The sequence below is a fragment of the Malaya genurostris genome, chromosome 3 (genome assembly GCF_030247185.1).
Source record: "Malaya genurostris strain Urasoe2022 chromosome 3, Malgen_1.1, whole genome shotgun sequence".
In the NCBI taxonomy this organism is placed as follows: Eukaryota; Metazoa; Arthropoda; class Insecta; order Diptera; family Culicidae; genus Malaya; species Malaya genurostris.
The window spans coordinates 1,187,548-1,206,400 of record NC_080572.1 but is presented as its reverse complement, the minus strand read 5'-3'; the positions used below and the strand labels follow the sequence as shown (position 1 = coordinate 1,206,400).

At 35.6% G+C, this 18,853-nt stretch overlaps 1 protein-coding gene across 1 annotated transcript; it reads left to right on the top strand.

Moving 5' to 3' along the window:
- The first annotated feature begins 836 nt into the window (after positions 1 to 836).
- Positions 837 to 15,444, top strand: LOC131437708 (glutamate receptor ionotropic, kainate 4). Its single transcript, XM_058607226.1, has 6 exons — positions 837 to 1,317; positions 6,027 to 6,549; positions 12,494 to 12,687; positions 13,437 to 13,738; positions 13,801 to 13,984; positions 14,048 to 15,444. The coding sequence occupies exons 1-6, from the start codon at positions 1,051 to 1,053 to the stop codon at positions 14,372 to 14,374; spliced, it is 1,797 nt and encodes a 598-aa protein (XP_058463209.1). The 5' UTR covers positions 837 to 1,050; the 3' UTR covers positions 14,375 to 15,444.
- Positions 15,445 to 18,853: the final 3,409 nt, after the last annotated feature.

Genomic DNA, 18,853 nt, shown 5'->3' with positions numbered 1-18,853 from the left:
CATAAGAGACATTTCACTTTCAACCTCGACACATATCAATTAAGTGCAGTGAACAATTAAACTATTTAGATATAAGCAAACCTAATGAACAAAAGGAACCGGGTATCAGTGCTAAGTCCTGGTATTACATTTCTTTTGAAGAATTTGACCTTTCTGTTTCACAACAGATTTCGCAGCCGAGTCTTAGCGTAGAATCATTGCATTGCGATCCTACTAACACTAAGAATCCTCCCAGGTCGAGGTTCGAACATACGACAACTGGCTTGTAAGACCAGCGCCCTATGCATTGAACCGCCAACCCGGGGTAAGTTCCGTCTGTCTCGGCTATGAACAAATCCAATACCTACAAAATCGTTAATAAAATAGCATTCTTCTTGCAACAACAAATGCAACGATGAATTAATGGACAAGAGCGGAAATGGAGAACCAGAGCAAGAAACCGTGAAATTTGTTAATTTTTATATCAGAATTATTCAATCCTAACGACAAAATATCGAGTGTGAATTTCTATGTATGAAAATTGATACACCTTACATTTGGTTTTTGATCCGGAACACTACTCCTCCAAAATTTCTCGGATTTGACCGCAATATAAACAATTACTGGAAGGTTTATTATGAACGAATTAAGGTGCACACCTGGGCCCAATATCAAACCACAAAATAAATAGAATCTTTGATAATCAACTAAGGGGGTGAGGTCGCACCTCTATAAGGGATAGTGGACACACTGCCCTATACTCGTCATGTGATTTATAACATTCGGAGCCCGTTGCCTTCCATGCTTCAAAAGGCAATAACTCGTGCAAGCGTAGTTCCTCGCGAGCCTTTGTCCGAAACGGGCACGAAACGTGACTTCGTCTGAATAAATCGAACTGATAGAAAGAATACACTGATTACTGCTGTACCAGTTTTTTACATATTTTAGTTGTTTTGTTTTGTTTTCCGTTTTCCATTAATTTGAAAAATCGAATAAAAACATCAATTTTCTATTTGGCATACATTATTTTTTTCGCGACAATGATTGCACAAAGAACCAAATTTTTAAACCATGAGAATCAATAGTTCATATTCCGATGAATATCGTTCAATTCCGTCACAGTGGCTATTTTCCGTATTATTCGTTTTGTTATTCTCTTATTTTCCAACAAAAGCCGATGTTCCGGTAATAGAACCGGATCAAGTCGACCCAAAAACAGGATCCGATGGAGAATTTCCTACAACTCCATTGGAAAGCAGTCAAGTCGTCAAAAATGCCTACTGGGAGCAGCTAGCCAATGAACTTCGAGGACGGACACTTAAAGTTACCACGCTAGAGGTGAGATAATTGTAATCGAATGGAGCACGTTCTTATAATTGTACAGCCTACAGTTATGGTCATTAAATAAAAATGTAAATTTATAAATTTCATCGTTCTACCTCGAGTCGCGTTTTGTAAATTATGCAAAAATTAAGTAAAAAATCTAAAAATCGTTGAGAGAGAACTAAAAATCATTTAGAAATTCAAAATCATAAGTTAATAAGTAGACTTTGGTGCAGCTTACATGAAAACAAAATCGAATCACTCGTAAAATCATTTCTGCTGTGAAAATATTTCAGTAGAGTTGTATCATGATTTTCGATACATCGACCGCTTTGATCGACGGTATGAATTATTTGAACCTTTCCCAAGCAAACCAACGAAAGAATCACAACGGACGCATTCTTGATCTGGTTTTTGGTCCTTCAGAGCGACAATTGAATATAAATAATTGTACTGCTCCACTGCTACCAGTTGAACTTCATCACCCTCCCTTGACAATATCGTTTTCAATTGACCGTGATGAAGATGTTAGGTCGTGCTGCTCTTTTGAAAAAACCGAGAGCATTAAGCTTCAGGAGAATTAATTTTAATGCTTTGATTGAGTTTCTTTAAAACATAAGTTGGGAACCTCTCAAGGATGATATGGCTGTGCAGTTTCGAGATCTTTTGTTGGAGTGGTTAAACTTAAATTATTTCATAGAAATAATCATAGAAACTTAAATTCTAACATTCATAGCTCTTTATATAATTCAGTTTCTTTCAAAAATTTCAAGAGGTCTTTATTATTTCCGTCCTTTTTAAGACAGCTGGGTGTTATATGATACTAGCTGAATTACCCGGCGTTGCTCGGAAATGTTTCGTGAAGGGGAGGCCGAAAAAAATTGTCGAAGTTGTCCTGCTTAGTGAAATACTCTGATTGTAGTGAAACATAACATAGACGGAAACCCGATTGAACAATACTCCGTTCATGTTCAGATTGCGAATCTCAGATCTCACAATAATCATAATTTTCATGATATTCTCGACAAATTGGGTTAGTTTTATATTTGAACCCTTTTGTTAGAAACATTTAAAACACCTTTCTCTCTATAAATACCTTATTAGTAACCTCAGAGTTTTATATGTATATGTGCTTGTAAGGTACTTAATTTATTATGCTATGTGCTTGTAACGTACTTCCGTACTTCCTCGTCACATTCGATCTACAATACCTTTGGCTTCCATGGCTATGAACACTACTCTCTCCAATTTTTCGAAAAACCCGATCAATTCTCCCTCACACTTTCCATGTTCGGGGCACTTTCTACACTCTCTCATCCTCAAAATAACCTTATAATCTATTTTGATTTAACTTCCTTTTTTGTCAGTGCACTTACTACAGATCTCCTTACCCTGAGTAGTGTAGAAAGTATCTGAGCTTTTCAAAACATATCGATTCCCACCTTTGGTACATGTGCCAAACTTGGTGACGATTCGTTAAGGTGTTTCGTAGTTATGCTGAGACTTAAATACACTCGCGTTCATAGACAGATAAAGATTATTTTCCCTTAGTTCTTTGAATTTCCCAGCATTTAAAAAAAATTGCGTTGCATTCGAAATAACAACAGCAATACTATCTACTACGACCTTGAAATTCTTGCCACTCTCTTGTTTTACAAAAAATGGAAGGTGAAAATGTATTTTCAAAAACCCCTCCTTCTAGTCTAAATGTCGATTCTCTTCAAATTACATAAATTTCGTCATTGACCCCCAGCGATAGTGTTTTCTGTATAATCTCTTCACAAATTGAGTTCCATTGGATTCTTTGATTATTACGACCTTCAGTTTGGTTTAGTTTGCGGTGAAAAGACACCGGAAAAATATTCAGTTTGGACAAGAAAGGGTTATCGATTTCAGACTCGATGTTTATCAGTGTAGGACTCGATTTATAGTTTGTTTGATAATTTGTTTTGAAAATTTAACTGATTTCAGAAAAATCACTGGTGTACCACATTTTTGCAGTATATGTCATTTTTTGGCTGTAACCATTTGAAAAATAAGATAGAAAAGTTTGGTCCTTTTCAAAAGACCCAGAAAGTTTCATCTAAATCTGATACTTCCCGGCAAATGACCATTAATTGTTAAAACCGGAGTGAAATTAAATCTATATATATATAAAAATGCAGAGATCATTCTTTGTAATCGCATTACTTAAGAACGGATGGACGGATTTACATGAATCTTTTTTTGTTTGATTAGTTTCTACCCCCACCAGGTTCGTACATAAAAAAAAATTAGGAAAACTTGCCGGAAAAATGGGAAAAATCTTTAAAGTTGTTTTGTATGGACAATGGAACTTTCCACTGAAAAAGTTGCCAATGATTGCTAGATCATCGATAGCCAAGGATGGCTTTTATCGTATCAAAGAACGTTCACTGGCAACTCTTCAACGATTGAATCAGTGCCATCAAAGAGAGTTGGAAATCATCGCAACAACAAAAACCCGGCATGGCTCATTCAACATAGAATCGACACCAGTGCGAGAACGAATTTCTCTCGATGACATTTCTGAGAATCAAATGTTAGCACGCTGCTGTGGGGATCCTCTCTGAAGCAACAAACGGTCGCTTATTCTCGTTTCGCGATCCGATTCTATACAGGCAGTTGATAATTGCGATAAAATCATTTTACTATTGCCGCTTATTCTAACTATGTGCATATAACCTTTGTATAATTTGTGTCTATAAAAATGTCTGTGAATGCTCCACACAAGGGTTTTGCAATATTGCAACCTAGTATGAGAATCATCACGTTGAATCATCGATTCGATTTTCTGCGATAATTGTCAACTTGCGATTCTTGCGATTCTCTCTTGGGAAATTCCACACAGCAACGATCATTATCACACTGTAATTTTGTTTAAGGGCCGTGAAATACTCAGAGTATGAAGTGGAGCGAAGGAATGTAGAAAAATTTTCTCGCGGTTCATGCATTGAGAGACTCGAGTTCTTGTAGCATCTTATACCGGATTGAAAATGTTGTATACAATATAGATAGCAATATAGCAGTTTCTGTCAAATTTTCGGCAATCACCAACACTGTCGAAAGGTGTCTGGCGCATAACGAGTTGCATAAGTGTTTGGCCGTCGAAGAAAGGAATACTAGATCGTTGAACAAATTGTTTGGCGCGCAACGAGATGTTTTGTGTGGAGATTTCAATGCATACTTGATTCATGTTATTTGTCATTTCTAGTCATGTGCTCAATTGGATATCACAATTATTGCTTGCCAAATGACTCAATAACGGAATGCATATGACAGTTGAACAATTGTGTGTAATGGAGTTAGATAAATAATATTGGTCATCGTCAATTTTGCTTGAATCAATGAAAAGATTTTTCTGTAGAAGCGCTAATGTCAAACTAATAGATTGCTTTCTAATGATTTAGCGCACATTTTAAGTGACCATTAGATATCAATGTTCAATATGATTATCATAATGGATTTATACTGATTCATATTCTGAGAAGAATGTTCAAATTGGCAAGATCAATATCAAATTAAAATTTAAGTGACGCCTCCTTAAGCAACCAAAAGCTCCACGGTACCTGACAGGCCCATGTGGGGTTTCAAGAGAGGGTTCAAGGGAGGGTACAAAAGAAGGGAAGCAGGTGTTCAAGAGGGGGAGGTTCAAGGAGGGTGAAGATTCAAGGGTGGGGAAGGCGCACAAATTTGAAGGAAAAGTCAATAACTTGACTTTTCCTTCAAATTTGTGCGCCTCCCCTATAGTACCTATATAATAGGTACTTTATCGTTTATTGAACCTAACGTTAAAAAATCGTCCATTGGACGGAGGAGGGGGGGGGAGGTTTGTAGTTGTTAAAATCGCTAAAATCCCCCCTACGCACGGGCCTGGTACCTGAACAATATCCACTTTATTAGAGCCCTAAAGTACGCGTGGCTCTTTTTGGTAACTTGGATATACAGGACAAGTTCTGAGAAAACTTTCTCGCTGCTTAAAAACTGTACAAGAATCTGCTTCAAAATTTATTCTGTTGCGTTGGGTGAACATTCAAGTATGAGTAATTCTTTAAAACGGAATCAGAATGGTTTTGTATGCTTTGTATGTATGTGTTAAGTTTATCAATACAAAATTCTGGTTAGTGAGCTTTTTTATTCATTACCGAAAACAAAAATCACATCTGGAAGAGAAAGCGTGGCACCTTATATCCATTATGTCGAAGCCATTAGAGAGAGATTCTTTATTGACTCAAAGGATGGGATGACAATCTGTGCATTTGCTCAATTTTTTCTTAACAGAAGTATTTCACATTTTCACATTAATTTTTGGTGAAATTGCTTTTTTGAACTAGAGCGAATGTGTGTCGAATTCCGTTGATTGCAGGATAAGTAATCAGAAAAATAATGGAGATAAACAATAACTACTTAGTCGTTTGACATATCTGCTGTCCGAAAACATAAATTCGAACAAATAATTTTTGGGAGAGACGAAGTTCGACGGGTCAGCTTGTAACATTAATAATAATAATAATAGTTAAAATCTGACAGTGTTCTGCCAACTTCGAATATGATTTTGCGCGAATGTTAAACATCTAAATAATATTTCAAGCTATATTGGCCATACTTTTCACAGGGTGTCAGATTCCATGAAATTCATTCTATTTTAGTTCGATATTTAAATTTAAATGTGATTAACTTGTACATCTATACCATCTCATTGTTAGGATTGGCCCCTGAGCTACACCGAACGCATCAATGGAACTTTATTTGGCCGAGGGGTGGCTTTCGCCCTATTTGAGTTCATCATGGAGAAGTTCAAGTTCAACTATACACTTGTAATACCGGAACACAACATCGTTGGATCCAGTACAGATATGGAGGGAAGTGTTATCGAGTTGTTGGCCAACAATAAGGTAGATATGGCCGTGGCTTTTCTGCCTATTCTGGCTGACGCCCGACAACACATTCTTTACTCTACCGGCCTGGACGAGGGCGAATGGATGATGATTATGGTACGGCCCATGGAATCGGCCAGTGGTGCCGGTTTGTTGGCTCCGTTCCAACGGGATGTGTGGATCCTAATTCTGGTGTCTCTTTTGGCCGTCGGTCCGATCATTTACGCCCTTCTGGTACTGCGCTATAAAATGACCAAGGACAAGGAACAGGCCTTATATGCGCTACCTCATTGCGTGTGGTTCGTATACGGAGCACTGATGAAGCAGGGCAGCACGTTGTCTCCGACGGGTGGTAAGCATTTTTAGTTTTTATTTTTGCTATATTCATAAATACTTTTATCAGGTTGTAACCTCACTTATTCATTCAACGGAAAGGAAAGATTATATTAGGTGAATTTATAACACAGTTCCTTTTATATAATTTATGTTTCGTCTTCGACTCGTCTGTGCATAACAGTTTATGTTGAATTGTTATGCCACCCTGCAGTTCAACATAAACCGCTTATCAGACATAAAATTTCTGCTACATACAGAACCTGGACCGTATTGAGGATTTCGTTTAGGAAGAGGCTCATATTTGTTAAGTTCGGCAATATTTGTTAAGTTCATTTCCAAAGTTTTGGAGCGTTTCACTAAAGACGGTCGGATTATAGTATTTATTGATGACATGCTCATCGCTTCTGATACGATAAGTGAACATTTTCAAACTTTAGAAGAAGTACTCGAAACTCTCGCAGACAATCATTTGGATCTTCAATTTGCAAAGTGTCATTTTTTAAAGACTCATATTGAGTATTTGGGATACGATGTGCAACGTAATCGAATCAAGCCCAGTGATTGACATGTAGAATCAATCAAAAATTTTCCGATTCCTACGAACCGAAAAAGCCTGCAACGGTTCCTTGGGCTAGCTAACTATTTCAGGAAGTTTATTCAGGGTTTCAATGTACATGCATCTAAACTTTACGAATTAATGAAAGAGGACAAGGAATTCGAAATGACTTTAGATCACATCCAAGCCGTAGAGAACTTGAAAAATGCACTGATTTGCAAGCCTGTTTTACGGATTTATTCACCGAATGCGGAAACTGAACTGCATACCGATGCTTCATCGTCGGGTTTCGGCGGTGTTTTGCTGCAGCGACGAAGTGATGATGGTTTGATGCATCCTATTATGTATCACAGCCGAAAAACTACCGTTGCCGAATCGAAGTTGCACAGTTTTGAGTTAGAAACTCTAGCAATTGCCTACTGTTTGCAAAGATTCCGAACTTATTTGTTTGGCATGAAATTTCGTTTGATTACTGATTGCAATTCATTAAAGCAAACCTTGGAAAAAAAGGATTTGAACGCTAAAATTTCGAGATGGGCGTTGTACCTAGAACAGTACGAATTCGAAATTGTTCATCGTCCAGGGGCACGAATGCAGCATGCAGATGCTCTATCTCGTTCAAACGTTTATGTATTGACGGATGAAGAATGTCGTTCGAATGTCTTCGAAGATGCATTATACTTGGCGCAACAGCAAGATCCCGCGATTAAGAAAATCAAGGACGCTGTTGAGATTCAAATTGTAATCTTATAATATTTAAATTATTGTTATATTAATTCGCAGTAACGATTTACGTATACGCTTACGTATTTATAATGATTTCGCAACGGGAAATAAGCCTTTTTTCAACAAGTAGCTTAAAGCATAGCTGTGATTATAGATATGTTAGAATCAAGTAACGATAACTTACAAATGATAGTTAGTTCAACGTTTCTGTTATAAAGAAAGACTGCTATCACCTTGTTTTAACCAGTATAACATAAAAAACATGTTCGTACTCTTGTTGCAACACAGTTGGGTTAAGGGGTATCAGAACTAGTTACGGGTTGCTACTATTGAATTCAAATAACTTATTTTCAACTAGTAGCTAGAAGCATAGTTATTATTAAAGATATGTTTGGATTAAGCAACGATAGCTTATAAATTATAAATAATTCAATATGACAAAAAGATGTAGTGATTTGAAATCTAAATAACTATTTCGTAACTAGTTATGCTATGAAGAAACATTGTTGTCACCTTGTTTTATCCAGTATAACATAAAAAAAACATATTCGTGCTCTTGTTTGCAACATAGTTTGGACTTAGTCGTATCAGAACTAGTTGCGGATTGCTACTTAGGGAGCGCTGGGAATTTTGAGATCTCCAAGATAGTAATTTTTTGTTTTATTCAGTAATATAATGTTCAAGTAATATAATGTTAAGCTCTAAGATGCCAAGGGCTGTAAATTTATTTTTTATGCTAAATATTTTAACATTACCTCAAACGTCGAGGTAACACCAGATCTCGATATTTTATGCAATTCTAAGACATTCGGTAAAAAAATTCGATTTCGGAATTCCAGAGTCGATTTTTTTTTCAAAAAAAATTTTTTTTGAGTTTACACTAGAACTAGAAGTTTAAGATATTTTAATACATTGGCATAAAAAAAAAGAATTTTCGATTTTAAAAATAATTTCATTTTATATGACACTAGATCTCAACGCTTCATGCATTTCTAAGACATTTGCCATAAAAAAATATCTCGATTTCTGAGATCTCAAAATTTCCATTGTCAATTTTTTCCATTATCAATTTCTTCAAATTATTTTTTTTAAATAAATTTTGAAATTTAGGATCGCGATTTAGGAAAAAAAAAGCTTTTTTTTTAAATTTTAGTTCCCGAAGTTTTAAATTCTAAGACATTTGGTATGAAAAATACCATACCGCTCTAAGATAAAATTCGAAAAATTTTGATGAGCAGTCGAGGAAACAATTAAATGTTTAGTTGTTATAAACATCACACGACTTTCATATCTCGACAGCGGGAGCGATTTTTTGTTGGGAAACGTGTTATTTTGCTCTGGTTCGTGTAGATTTCAGACCCAAAATTTAGATCCAGAGTTAATGTTCAGTATTGAGATCCAGAATTCTTTAGGGGCTGGGGTCCACTAAGAGATTGATAGTACCTATTAGCTCTTTCCGGACTGTACCAGCCTAGATGCCGTGTGGAATCCGGCGGAAAAAAATGAACCAAGAATAGATCCACTGGGTTCCTGCTTCCATGTCGTAAAAGGCGACAATTGCAGGAGTTTCTTTTTCCTTTCAGTTATCAGATATTTTCAATGTTTTACTTCTGATTACTCTATTTTACTAAATCATCTCTTTATTCAACCTATCAATTTCCGTCTAGCTTCGGAGCAAAGTTTTATTAGGAATGATTTCTTCTTCCATGTTATTGATTGTCTTTCAGGATTATAAATTGAATGATAAAAATCAACCATTGCGCAAATCCGTTTATATTACAAAGTTAATAACAGAGATAACATATATCGGTATATTGAATACATAGTAAAAAACACTTGATATTAATATTTCAAACAGTAAATTAATATTTTTCTCGGTAGCCGGCTGCCCAGATCAACTAATGTAACCAATTAATAATTTTAATGAATAATTAAACTAATAAAGCGGAAATAATAAAGAATCAAGACGCGTGTGAAATCTGTTGACCTTTGTTTGGTGATTTAAAATGATTTTATAATAACTGTTTAGAATATTTCAATGCAATGAATCAACTTTTTTGCCTAAATCCTATTCGTTCGTTTATTTTTTATCACGTAGTTTCATTTATAAAAACGTGCTTAATCCACCTAGCAGTGAGATGATACCTTTTTTTATCAATCCGCATGTGTTTTTTATTTTTTTATTTATTTTTTTTTTACATGACTAAAAAACGCGAAAGGTAGATGCATAAACGAGTGACTGCATACTCGACAGCCGGCTGTCCGGAGTTTTGTCAATTTCGGAGATTGACTGTTTCGTGCATTATATTGCCAGCACAAAGTAACACATAAAACCATAATACTTTACAACATTCTTGGTAGCCGGCTACCCAGAGTAATAAACACATGATAACATTATTAAAACATTTACTAACAAAGTATCCTCTCCTGTGATGCATGTGGGAATGCAGAGGATTCCTCGGTTCCTAGTAGCAACATGCATCGAACTAACAATCCTTTCCCTCCCAAGTAGATCTGCATTCGGACGTGGCCGGCGTCGGTATTGATCAGCATGCATGGTTCAATACAGTTTGCACAGTGTGAAACAATGTGTTATTCCCAAACATGTTACTTCAAAAAATCATTTTGCAATCTCAATTGGTCCAGATCAATAACGGAGTAGCAACACACGGGCGGTCGCTAATGCTAATAATGCTAAAGTATTGAGATCCAGAATTCTTTTCAAGAATTCAAGAGCAGAGTACAACTACATAATTCATGTTCGAAATCCAATTCCAGAATTCAGGTTCAAAATACATTTCCAGAATCCAAGTACTAGAGCAGAATCTAAAATTCGTGACCTAAATTCAGCTCCTGATTTCATATCCAGAATCCAGTTCTATAATACCTTTCCAAAGCCCAGGTCTCCATTACAGGTCCAAAAATCAGATGCAGAACCAAGGTCCTGAATTGAAGTTCTGAACCTAGGTCCATAATTCATTCCCAGTCGCTAGAACCAGAATCCAAGTATAACATTCAGTTCCTAACCCAGAAATCATTTACTGAATCCTACTCCAGAATACAGAACTAAAATTCATGGCCAGAATTCAGATTCAGAATACAGTCCTAGAATGCTGGCCCAGAACCCAGATTCCTAATTTAGGTCCATAATTCAAGTCCAGAAATCAGATGCAGAATCCAGGTCCTAAAAAAAATCTCAGAACTAAGGTCCAGAATTTATTCTTAGAATACAAATTTATAATCAAATTCTATAATTATAGTGCAGAATTTAAAATTCAGGTCCAAAAATCATTTCCAGAATCGAGATTCAGAATTTAGGTCAAGAATTCTGTTTCGAAGCTCAGTTTAGAATTCAGGTTCAGAATCCAAGCCCAAAATTAAAGTCCAGAACCCAGAAGTAAGTCGATAGTTCAAAATTTTCATTTCATTTTCAATTTCCAGAATTCATTTCCAGGATAGAGGTTCAGCTCCTGGATTCAAATATAGAATTCATTCCCAGGATCCAGGCCCTGAATCCAAATTCAGAATTCCTGTCCAAAATCCAGTTCATGAATTCAGGTTCAGTCGTAAAAAATCTTATATTTTATTACTATGGTTGATCGTAAACAGATTTTGGAACTTTCTTGAATTTTAAACCATTTCGAAATAAATTTAACGCAGGGACATACTGGTTCTTCCTTTCGCTTTATATGGTAAACCTTATGAAGAACTGTCCAGTTTTTTTTATTTAACAGTATATTTTTATTGAAGCACACTCTCTTAGCTCTAAGATGCTAAGAGTATTTCTTAATGTCGTGACTTGATGGTTTATTTTGTCCTCCCATTGTTCCGAATACACTTCTATCTAACTTTTTTTTAACTAAATTTAAATAATTTATTTCAAGCGAAAACTTGTTATATTTTTATGACCGCACTCATCAAGGTCTGCTTCTAAACTCACTGATATTTTTCATTTAGCAATAGTAACTAATAAAACCATAGAAACTGCTGCTATGCAGCGCCTCGATCTTGTCTCGTTGTTATCGTTATCGTTGTTATGTTCATATGTAACTTCTTAACAGACTACTAGCTTTGACCTAATATATATTTACATTCATTTATCTTTTCTCTACACTTAACTGTACTTAAGACTAGGATAATTTCATGAATTGTAACGTTGTTGGTTCACATTGTTGTATGTTGACAACCGAAACTCTGAGGGATTCAGTCTTCAGTTTTAGTCGCCAGTGGCTGATGGGATGAATCTAACATAGGGATTGTCCAGATGACGTGGGTACTTGGCTGCAATATGATCTTAAAATGATTTTCAGAATGCTCTTGTGGCGGTTACAGTTTCAATGCCGGATTTATGATGTAACACTCAAAAGAGCTACAAGTATTTACATAAAATTTAAAATATAACTTGAGATAACTTTACAGGGAAATGAAATAATGTGTGTTCGTCTTCATGGTGTTTGTTAAAAAATTGGAGGGGCGATTATTTTTAAGTTTGCCTCGGGCGCCAGAAATGTTCACTACGGCTCTGGCTGATAATAAATATTTTTGAAAAACAACGCATATTCCGATAAACAAGCTCGAATATATTACTGTAACTAATGCGCAGTTCCCTGATTGTTATCTGCCCCCTTTTAATTTCTTTTAATATTTTAATTTAATTCAATGAAATTTAATTTTTCAGACTCTACCCGTATTTTGTTCGCCACCTGGTGGATATTCATTACACTGCTCACATCATTCTACACGGCCAACTTGACCGCTTTCCTGACCCTGTCCAAATTTACGCTACCCATCAACAGTGCCGATGATGTTCTGCGAAAGGAAAAACAGTTTGTCACGATACGTGGTAATGCTATCGAGTACGCCATCAAAAATGTGAGTATTTGACTTTTACCAGAACAGAGGTTCTTATCTGTTAGTCGGACTCAAGAAAAATATGCCCAATGCGGCATGTTTTGATGCCTGTGCTGCTCAAATCTCGCTGTAGATTGTCCCTAACTAAGGGAAATTACCTAACCAAGGTGAAAGTGCCGAAACGCGGAACAAACGAGACCTCCTAACATTAACCTTGGTTTGGTATATTTGCCTTTAATTACCCAAATAAATAGCTGAATCAATTTCTCCCGTAATGGGACAAAGCATTCGTGAATATTGATTGATTTCAATTATTAACTAGGTATGTGTGCTGTCCAGAATGTTTCTGATTTGTGATTTCATGTTCCCATCAATGAACGTCGGTTATATATCGTAGCTCGTAGTGTCAAAGTTTTTAATATTTCATCAGTTAAATTACTTCATGCACTGGTCTCTAGCTTACATTGAAAGCTAAAATCAACACCATCAGTATGTAACCAAAAATAAACAGTTCTATTCTTTACGAGACTTATGTGCTTTTCTCGATTGAGTAGCATCGTAGCAAAGCTCAATGACGAGTGATATCAATCACAGTGTGCTACGTTTGGTGAGAAGTTTGACTCATGCCATCAATGATTTTTACATATAACAAGGCCTTGATTAGTCCACCTAATGTTGAAAGGACAATCAATAATGCTTTGTCAACATCACGCTCAATAATGACCCTTCATCCGGAAGACATTATTTTCACTTTATCATTGTTTCCGCAGAGTGACGAGGCCTTGAACTCACTCAACACATTGGTAGGCAAACACCTGGTCGAATTCACGACAAATTTGAACGATAGCGATGTTCTTATGACAACGGTGGCAAAAAAGAACTTCGTATACGTGCGAGACCGGCCGGCATTCGCTCACATGGTATACAACGACTATCTGGTGAGACGAAAGGTGAATCCGATTAATGAACGCAGTCACTGCCCGTTTGCCGCTGCTGTAAGTCCATTCCTGAAAAAAGTACGCGCTTTCGCTTACCCAAACACTACACGCTGGAATTTCCTGTTCGATCCACAGTGAGTACGAGATAATAAATTATATATAAATGGATAATATAATAAAATATAATAAATTTCAGACTACTCAACATGGTCGAAGGAGGTATTGTAAAGTTCAAGCTATTGGAAAACTTGCCAAAAGCGGAGATTTGTCCCCAAAACCTGGGCAGCACAGAACGTCAACTGAAGAATCGTGACCTGACCATGACATATTTTGTGATGTTTACCGGCTTCGGTACAGCCATTGTGGTATTTATTTCGGAGGTAGAATATTCGTCAATTCCTAAAATAGACAGTTTCGATTTATTGTTATCGCTTGCTTCACAGATGATATTTCGATTATTAAACCAACAAAAATTCAACAAACAGCGAAATGTCGTTGATGTTCGACAACTTTTATTCGCGAAACCCATTTCAAACAAAGTTCAATCTTATGGCGACTATTCTCCACCACCACCGTATGCAGAGATCTTCAGGCGACACCCCAGTGGATTGGGTTTATTAAATAAAAATCATAATTCGGATGTTTCCACACGTAAAATGATCAACGGCCGGGACTACATCGTAGTTAAGGAGAAGAACGGTCTGAGTTCGCAGTTAATTCCGATGCGGGCCCCTTCAGCAGCGATCTTTCAGTATACCTATGCCAACTAGACCTCGGTTTTACTTGTTTGATATCTTTTTTGACGCTGTTACCTTCGATGACGTGTATTAATTTTATTCATAACTCATCATTTGTTACACCTTTTAAAGATTGAAATATGTCAAATCAATTTTATTTTGAAGATTGATTTCGTACCTAATTTTATTTAGTTGATTTTTTCATTATCTCTTTCTTCTTGTCATAGCTGAGATCATTATTTATATGTCTGATTTTAGTTATTCTCGTAATTGTGAAATCTTTCTGGCCTCCATGAATAACCAGTATCATCTCTAGACCTGCATAACAATGCCATTGACGTGAATAACTCTATGAACATTATGAATCTGTATCGACACTAAATATCCCTTAGATTGATTGGAACCTAAATATACACTATAGATTAAATAAAAATAATAGTTACTGAAATATGCCACCAATAACACATTACTATCAAAAACTAGTAAAGAATGAGTATTGATGTTTTTTGACAAGTATAAAAAGTTTATTACAATAATAAATAAATAAATAATACATTAAAACAGTTGTATGTACATTGGTATCAAAACAACGTAAAGCAAGCGTATTTCAAGATACGAAAAAACGAAAAAAAAAAACAATAATAAAGCCTTCACTAAAAAGACATAAATCTCGATGATGACCTTGCAAAGAAAAATGAGAATGAATTCAGTTACCAATGAAAGTTTCTTAAAAGCATATTTTTTATTAACTATGTAATATTGAATGAATTAGTATTATAACAAAGACAACTAATTTGAAGCACATATAGAGAGCAGTGTGTAAAATGGCGAATTATAACATGAATGAAGTTTTAATATTCGAAAGATTGAGCTCAATAAGCTACAAATCAAAAGCTTTAAACGAATCACAATGAATCATTCCTACATATCGTCTTACATAATTTCTCCTAAAGTAAAGATCAAACTTGAGTATCACATGTTAGAAGTGGCATGGTGAAGATTGAACAGCTTCTAGTGGACTCACACCCATATATTCGAATTAGTATCATGGCTCAGAATACGATACACTTTTAAAAAAGCAAATAAAATCTGATCAAATGGAATACTCGTATTCTGATTTATACCTTTCCATTTCTGGTTAGTGATACCATTTTTTACACTGGGTAATAGCACTGCAATTTGACAATAGCGGCTGTTAATTTTCGTTTATCTATATACCTTATGATAAAAAAAGAACCGGAATTTTCATTTTAAAATTCCCGCGCTTGTCCAATCGGTAAACTTTTATTCTCTCAACGTTGGCAACACTTTTATACACATTCCGTCAAATTTTGCCGCATATCGTACGATTAGGTTTTGTTTGGCGTCTTTACAAAGAAATTGAAAAATTTTCGTGTGACCATTTTATATATATATATATATATATATATATATATATATATATATATATATATATATATATATATATATATATATATATATATATATATATATATATATATATATATATATATATATATATCTTATATCTTCTTCTTCTATATATATAAAAATGCAGAGGTCATTCTTTGTAATCGCATCACGTAAGAACGGATGGACGGATTTACATGATTCTTTTTTTGTTTGAGCAGTTTTTACCCTTACCGGGTTCGTACATCAAGAAAGTTAGGAAAATTTGCCGGAAAAGTGGGAAAAATATATAAAGTTGTTTTGTATAGACAATGGAATTTTCCGTTGAAAAAGTCGTCAATGATTGCTAGATCTACGATTGATGTTTGGCGCGCAACGAGTTGCATAAGTGTTTGGTCGACGACACGACCTGCCACTCGTCTATATAAACTGTATCGAAAATCTAACTACCCCTCAGTAACTGGTAATGTCAAAACGAGGTTGCTTGAAAATCTATTGAAACTGGCAACAAAAGTCGAAAACTGTTGATTTTAGATAACAGTTACCAGAACCATGGTTACGTATGTTTTTTTAATGGAACCTTCTATATAAATAACCACAAAACAAAAACAAGTTATATCTGTAAACCAAAAGAAATATGGATTTCTGTGAACCGAAAAAAATAGGATCAGCTTAGCATTTACCTTCGCCCAGAACACCCCGAAAAGGCAGACATATAGCAGTTATTTGACTAGATGTTCATAGCACAAGTTGAACGGGCGGCAGAAAATATTACATGCGATCGGATTGCCATCGGGCGCAGATTGATTAGAAAACAGTAGCAGGGCATATTCGCTTGTACTAGCTATGAATCATCGTTTTACCATGGACCTTAACTCTATTTTACCCTCTATTGCAGATCAAATACTTCGGTATGAAAAATTCGTATGCGGAAAAAATAGCGATCGTACACGTTCTACCGTGAATAACCATCGTACAGGGACCTTCCCGAAATTGGATTACTGAAATTGGAGCCTACAGCCGAGCGTAATAATCCTGTTTGTATCTATCAAGAACCATTATCTCACATCTTTATGCGAAGGGGATCATCTACGAATGGTGCGCCATTTTATCGAACGAGAATGGGGGCGTCTATGTTTGAATTAGGGCGCGGACTGGCCTATTTACATTCTAGAATTCTATCCAGACCGTCGGGAACAAATTTTACGACGAAGATCATTTGATTCTAGAGCGACAAAATGTGATGTTGGTCGCGATCTTGAATAAGACTGTGAGCTACTACCAACTTTTACAATCTTTTGTTTGATTTTTGTATCCATATTATACATCATTACAGCTATAGAACATTAAAAAACGCTCGATCGATAAATTGTTTTTATTTCTCGATCATGAATTCGATTTTTTTATGAAAGTTTTGCAACTCCTGTCTTTGAGAGTCCACCACCGCATGCAGCTAGAACATGTTGACTGGTTAGTAATTCAATTGCGTATGATGGAAAGATTTGATACCTTCTTCGGATTTCATAGTAGAAGTAACTGGTTCCAAGCTTGAAGTACTAACAGATCCATATTTTCTACTATATTGAACAAAATCTGTACACAATGTGTACCTCCTTGGTAACTAGTTCGTAGCAACATAAACAGTGTTGCTCAAGAAGATTATTTTTATCATTATCAAGGGCTCGCTATGTTTGCGGTAACTGGCGGTGAATCGTTAGCGGACAATTTCATTGCCAATTTTTCTTCGAAGTGCCTGGTCGTGTCGTCGGTTTGGTCGTCGAAGAAACGAATACTAGATCGTAGAAAAATCGTTTGGCGCGCAACGAACAGTTTTGTGTGGAGATTTCACATGCATACGTAATTAATTGGGTATCAAAATTATTGCTTGGTAAATAAATTAATGACAGAATGCATTTGACTGTATGACCGCTGCAGGTAGGATAAAAATTCTGATATCCAGTTCAAGAATTGTATGTAATGAAATCAGATGAATAATATTGATCATTGTGAGCGCGAGTTTAAAAAATCAGAAAATTTTTGAATGAATCAATGAAAAGATTGTGCTGTAGACGCGCTAAGGTCAAACTATGAGATCTTCTTGCATTCTACTTTCGAATGTTTTAGATTACACTAAGCACACATAACAAATGACAATTAGATCAATGTTCAAGATGATTACCATAATGGATTGAGACTGCCATTTTCTATTTCATATTCTGTGAATAATGTTAGAATTGCACTATGGTCCGAAACGGGAGATTAGCGTGACAAAAATATTTTCACTATTAAATATTGAATATTAGTTTTTAATGAAATAACAATCATAACTTTTTACTGGTAGCTCATGTGATAAGCTTGGTTGAGCAAAATTGTGCGCAATGATTAGTTCACCAACTCTTTCGAAGAAAACTTTTCCGTAGAACGTTTCACAAAAAAGTTAGAACAAAACAAGTGATTTTTCAGGAGCCACCCTATTTTTACTCGGGAAAATTGTTGTAACTCGATCAAATGAAAAGCTAGAGAGGTGCTGTTTTCAGAAAAGCTACTCAAAATAAAATTTCCTACAATTTTGTTGTACAAAAAGGAGCGCCATTTGATTACAAACAACTCTTGTGAAGACACGAACTACAAAAACTAATATTTAATAGTGTAAATATTTTTGTCACGCTAATCTCCCGTTTCGGACCACTGTGAATTGGTAAGATAAACATCAAATTAAAATTCAAGCGTCGTCTCTCCAAGCAACCAAAAGTACCACAGTACCTGAAAAGTATCGCCTTAATTAGAGCTTTAATGTACGCGTGGTACTTTTTAGCAACTAGAACGTACCGAAAATGTTCCCAGAAAACTTTCTCGCTGCTATAAAGCTGTACAAGCAACTTCTGCAAAGTTTGTTCTGTTGCGTCGGGTGAACATTCAAGTTTGAGTAATTCTTTAAAAACGGACTGTTGGGAATGTTTTGTATGCTACTTAAGCCAAATCCTTTTTTAAGAACTTTTGGTTACTTGGGCTAAAAATAAATTGTAAATTTTAATCTACCGAATGAACAACTCTAAAAGAGAAACTCTGCAACATTGTGTTAAGTTTATCAATCCAACATTA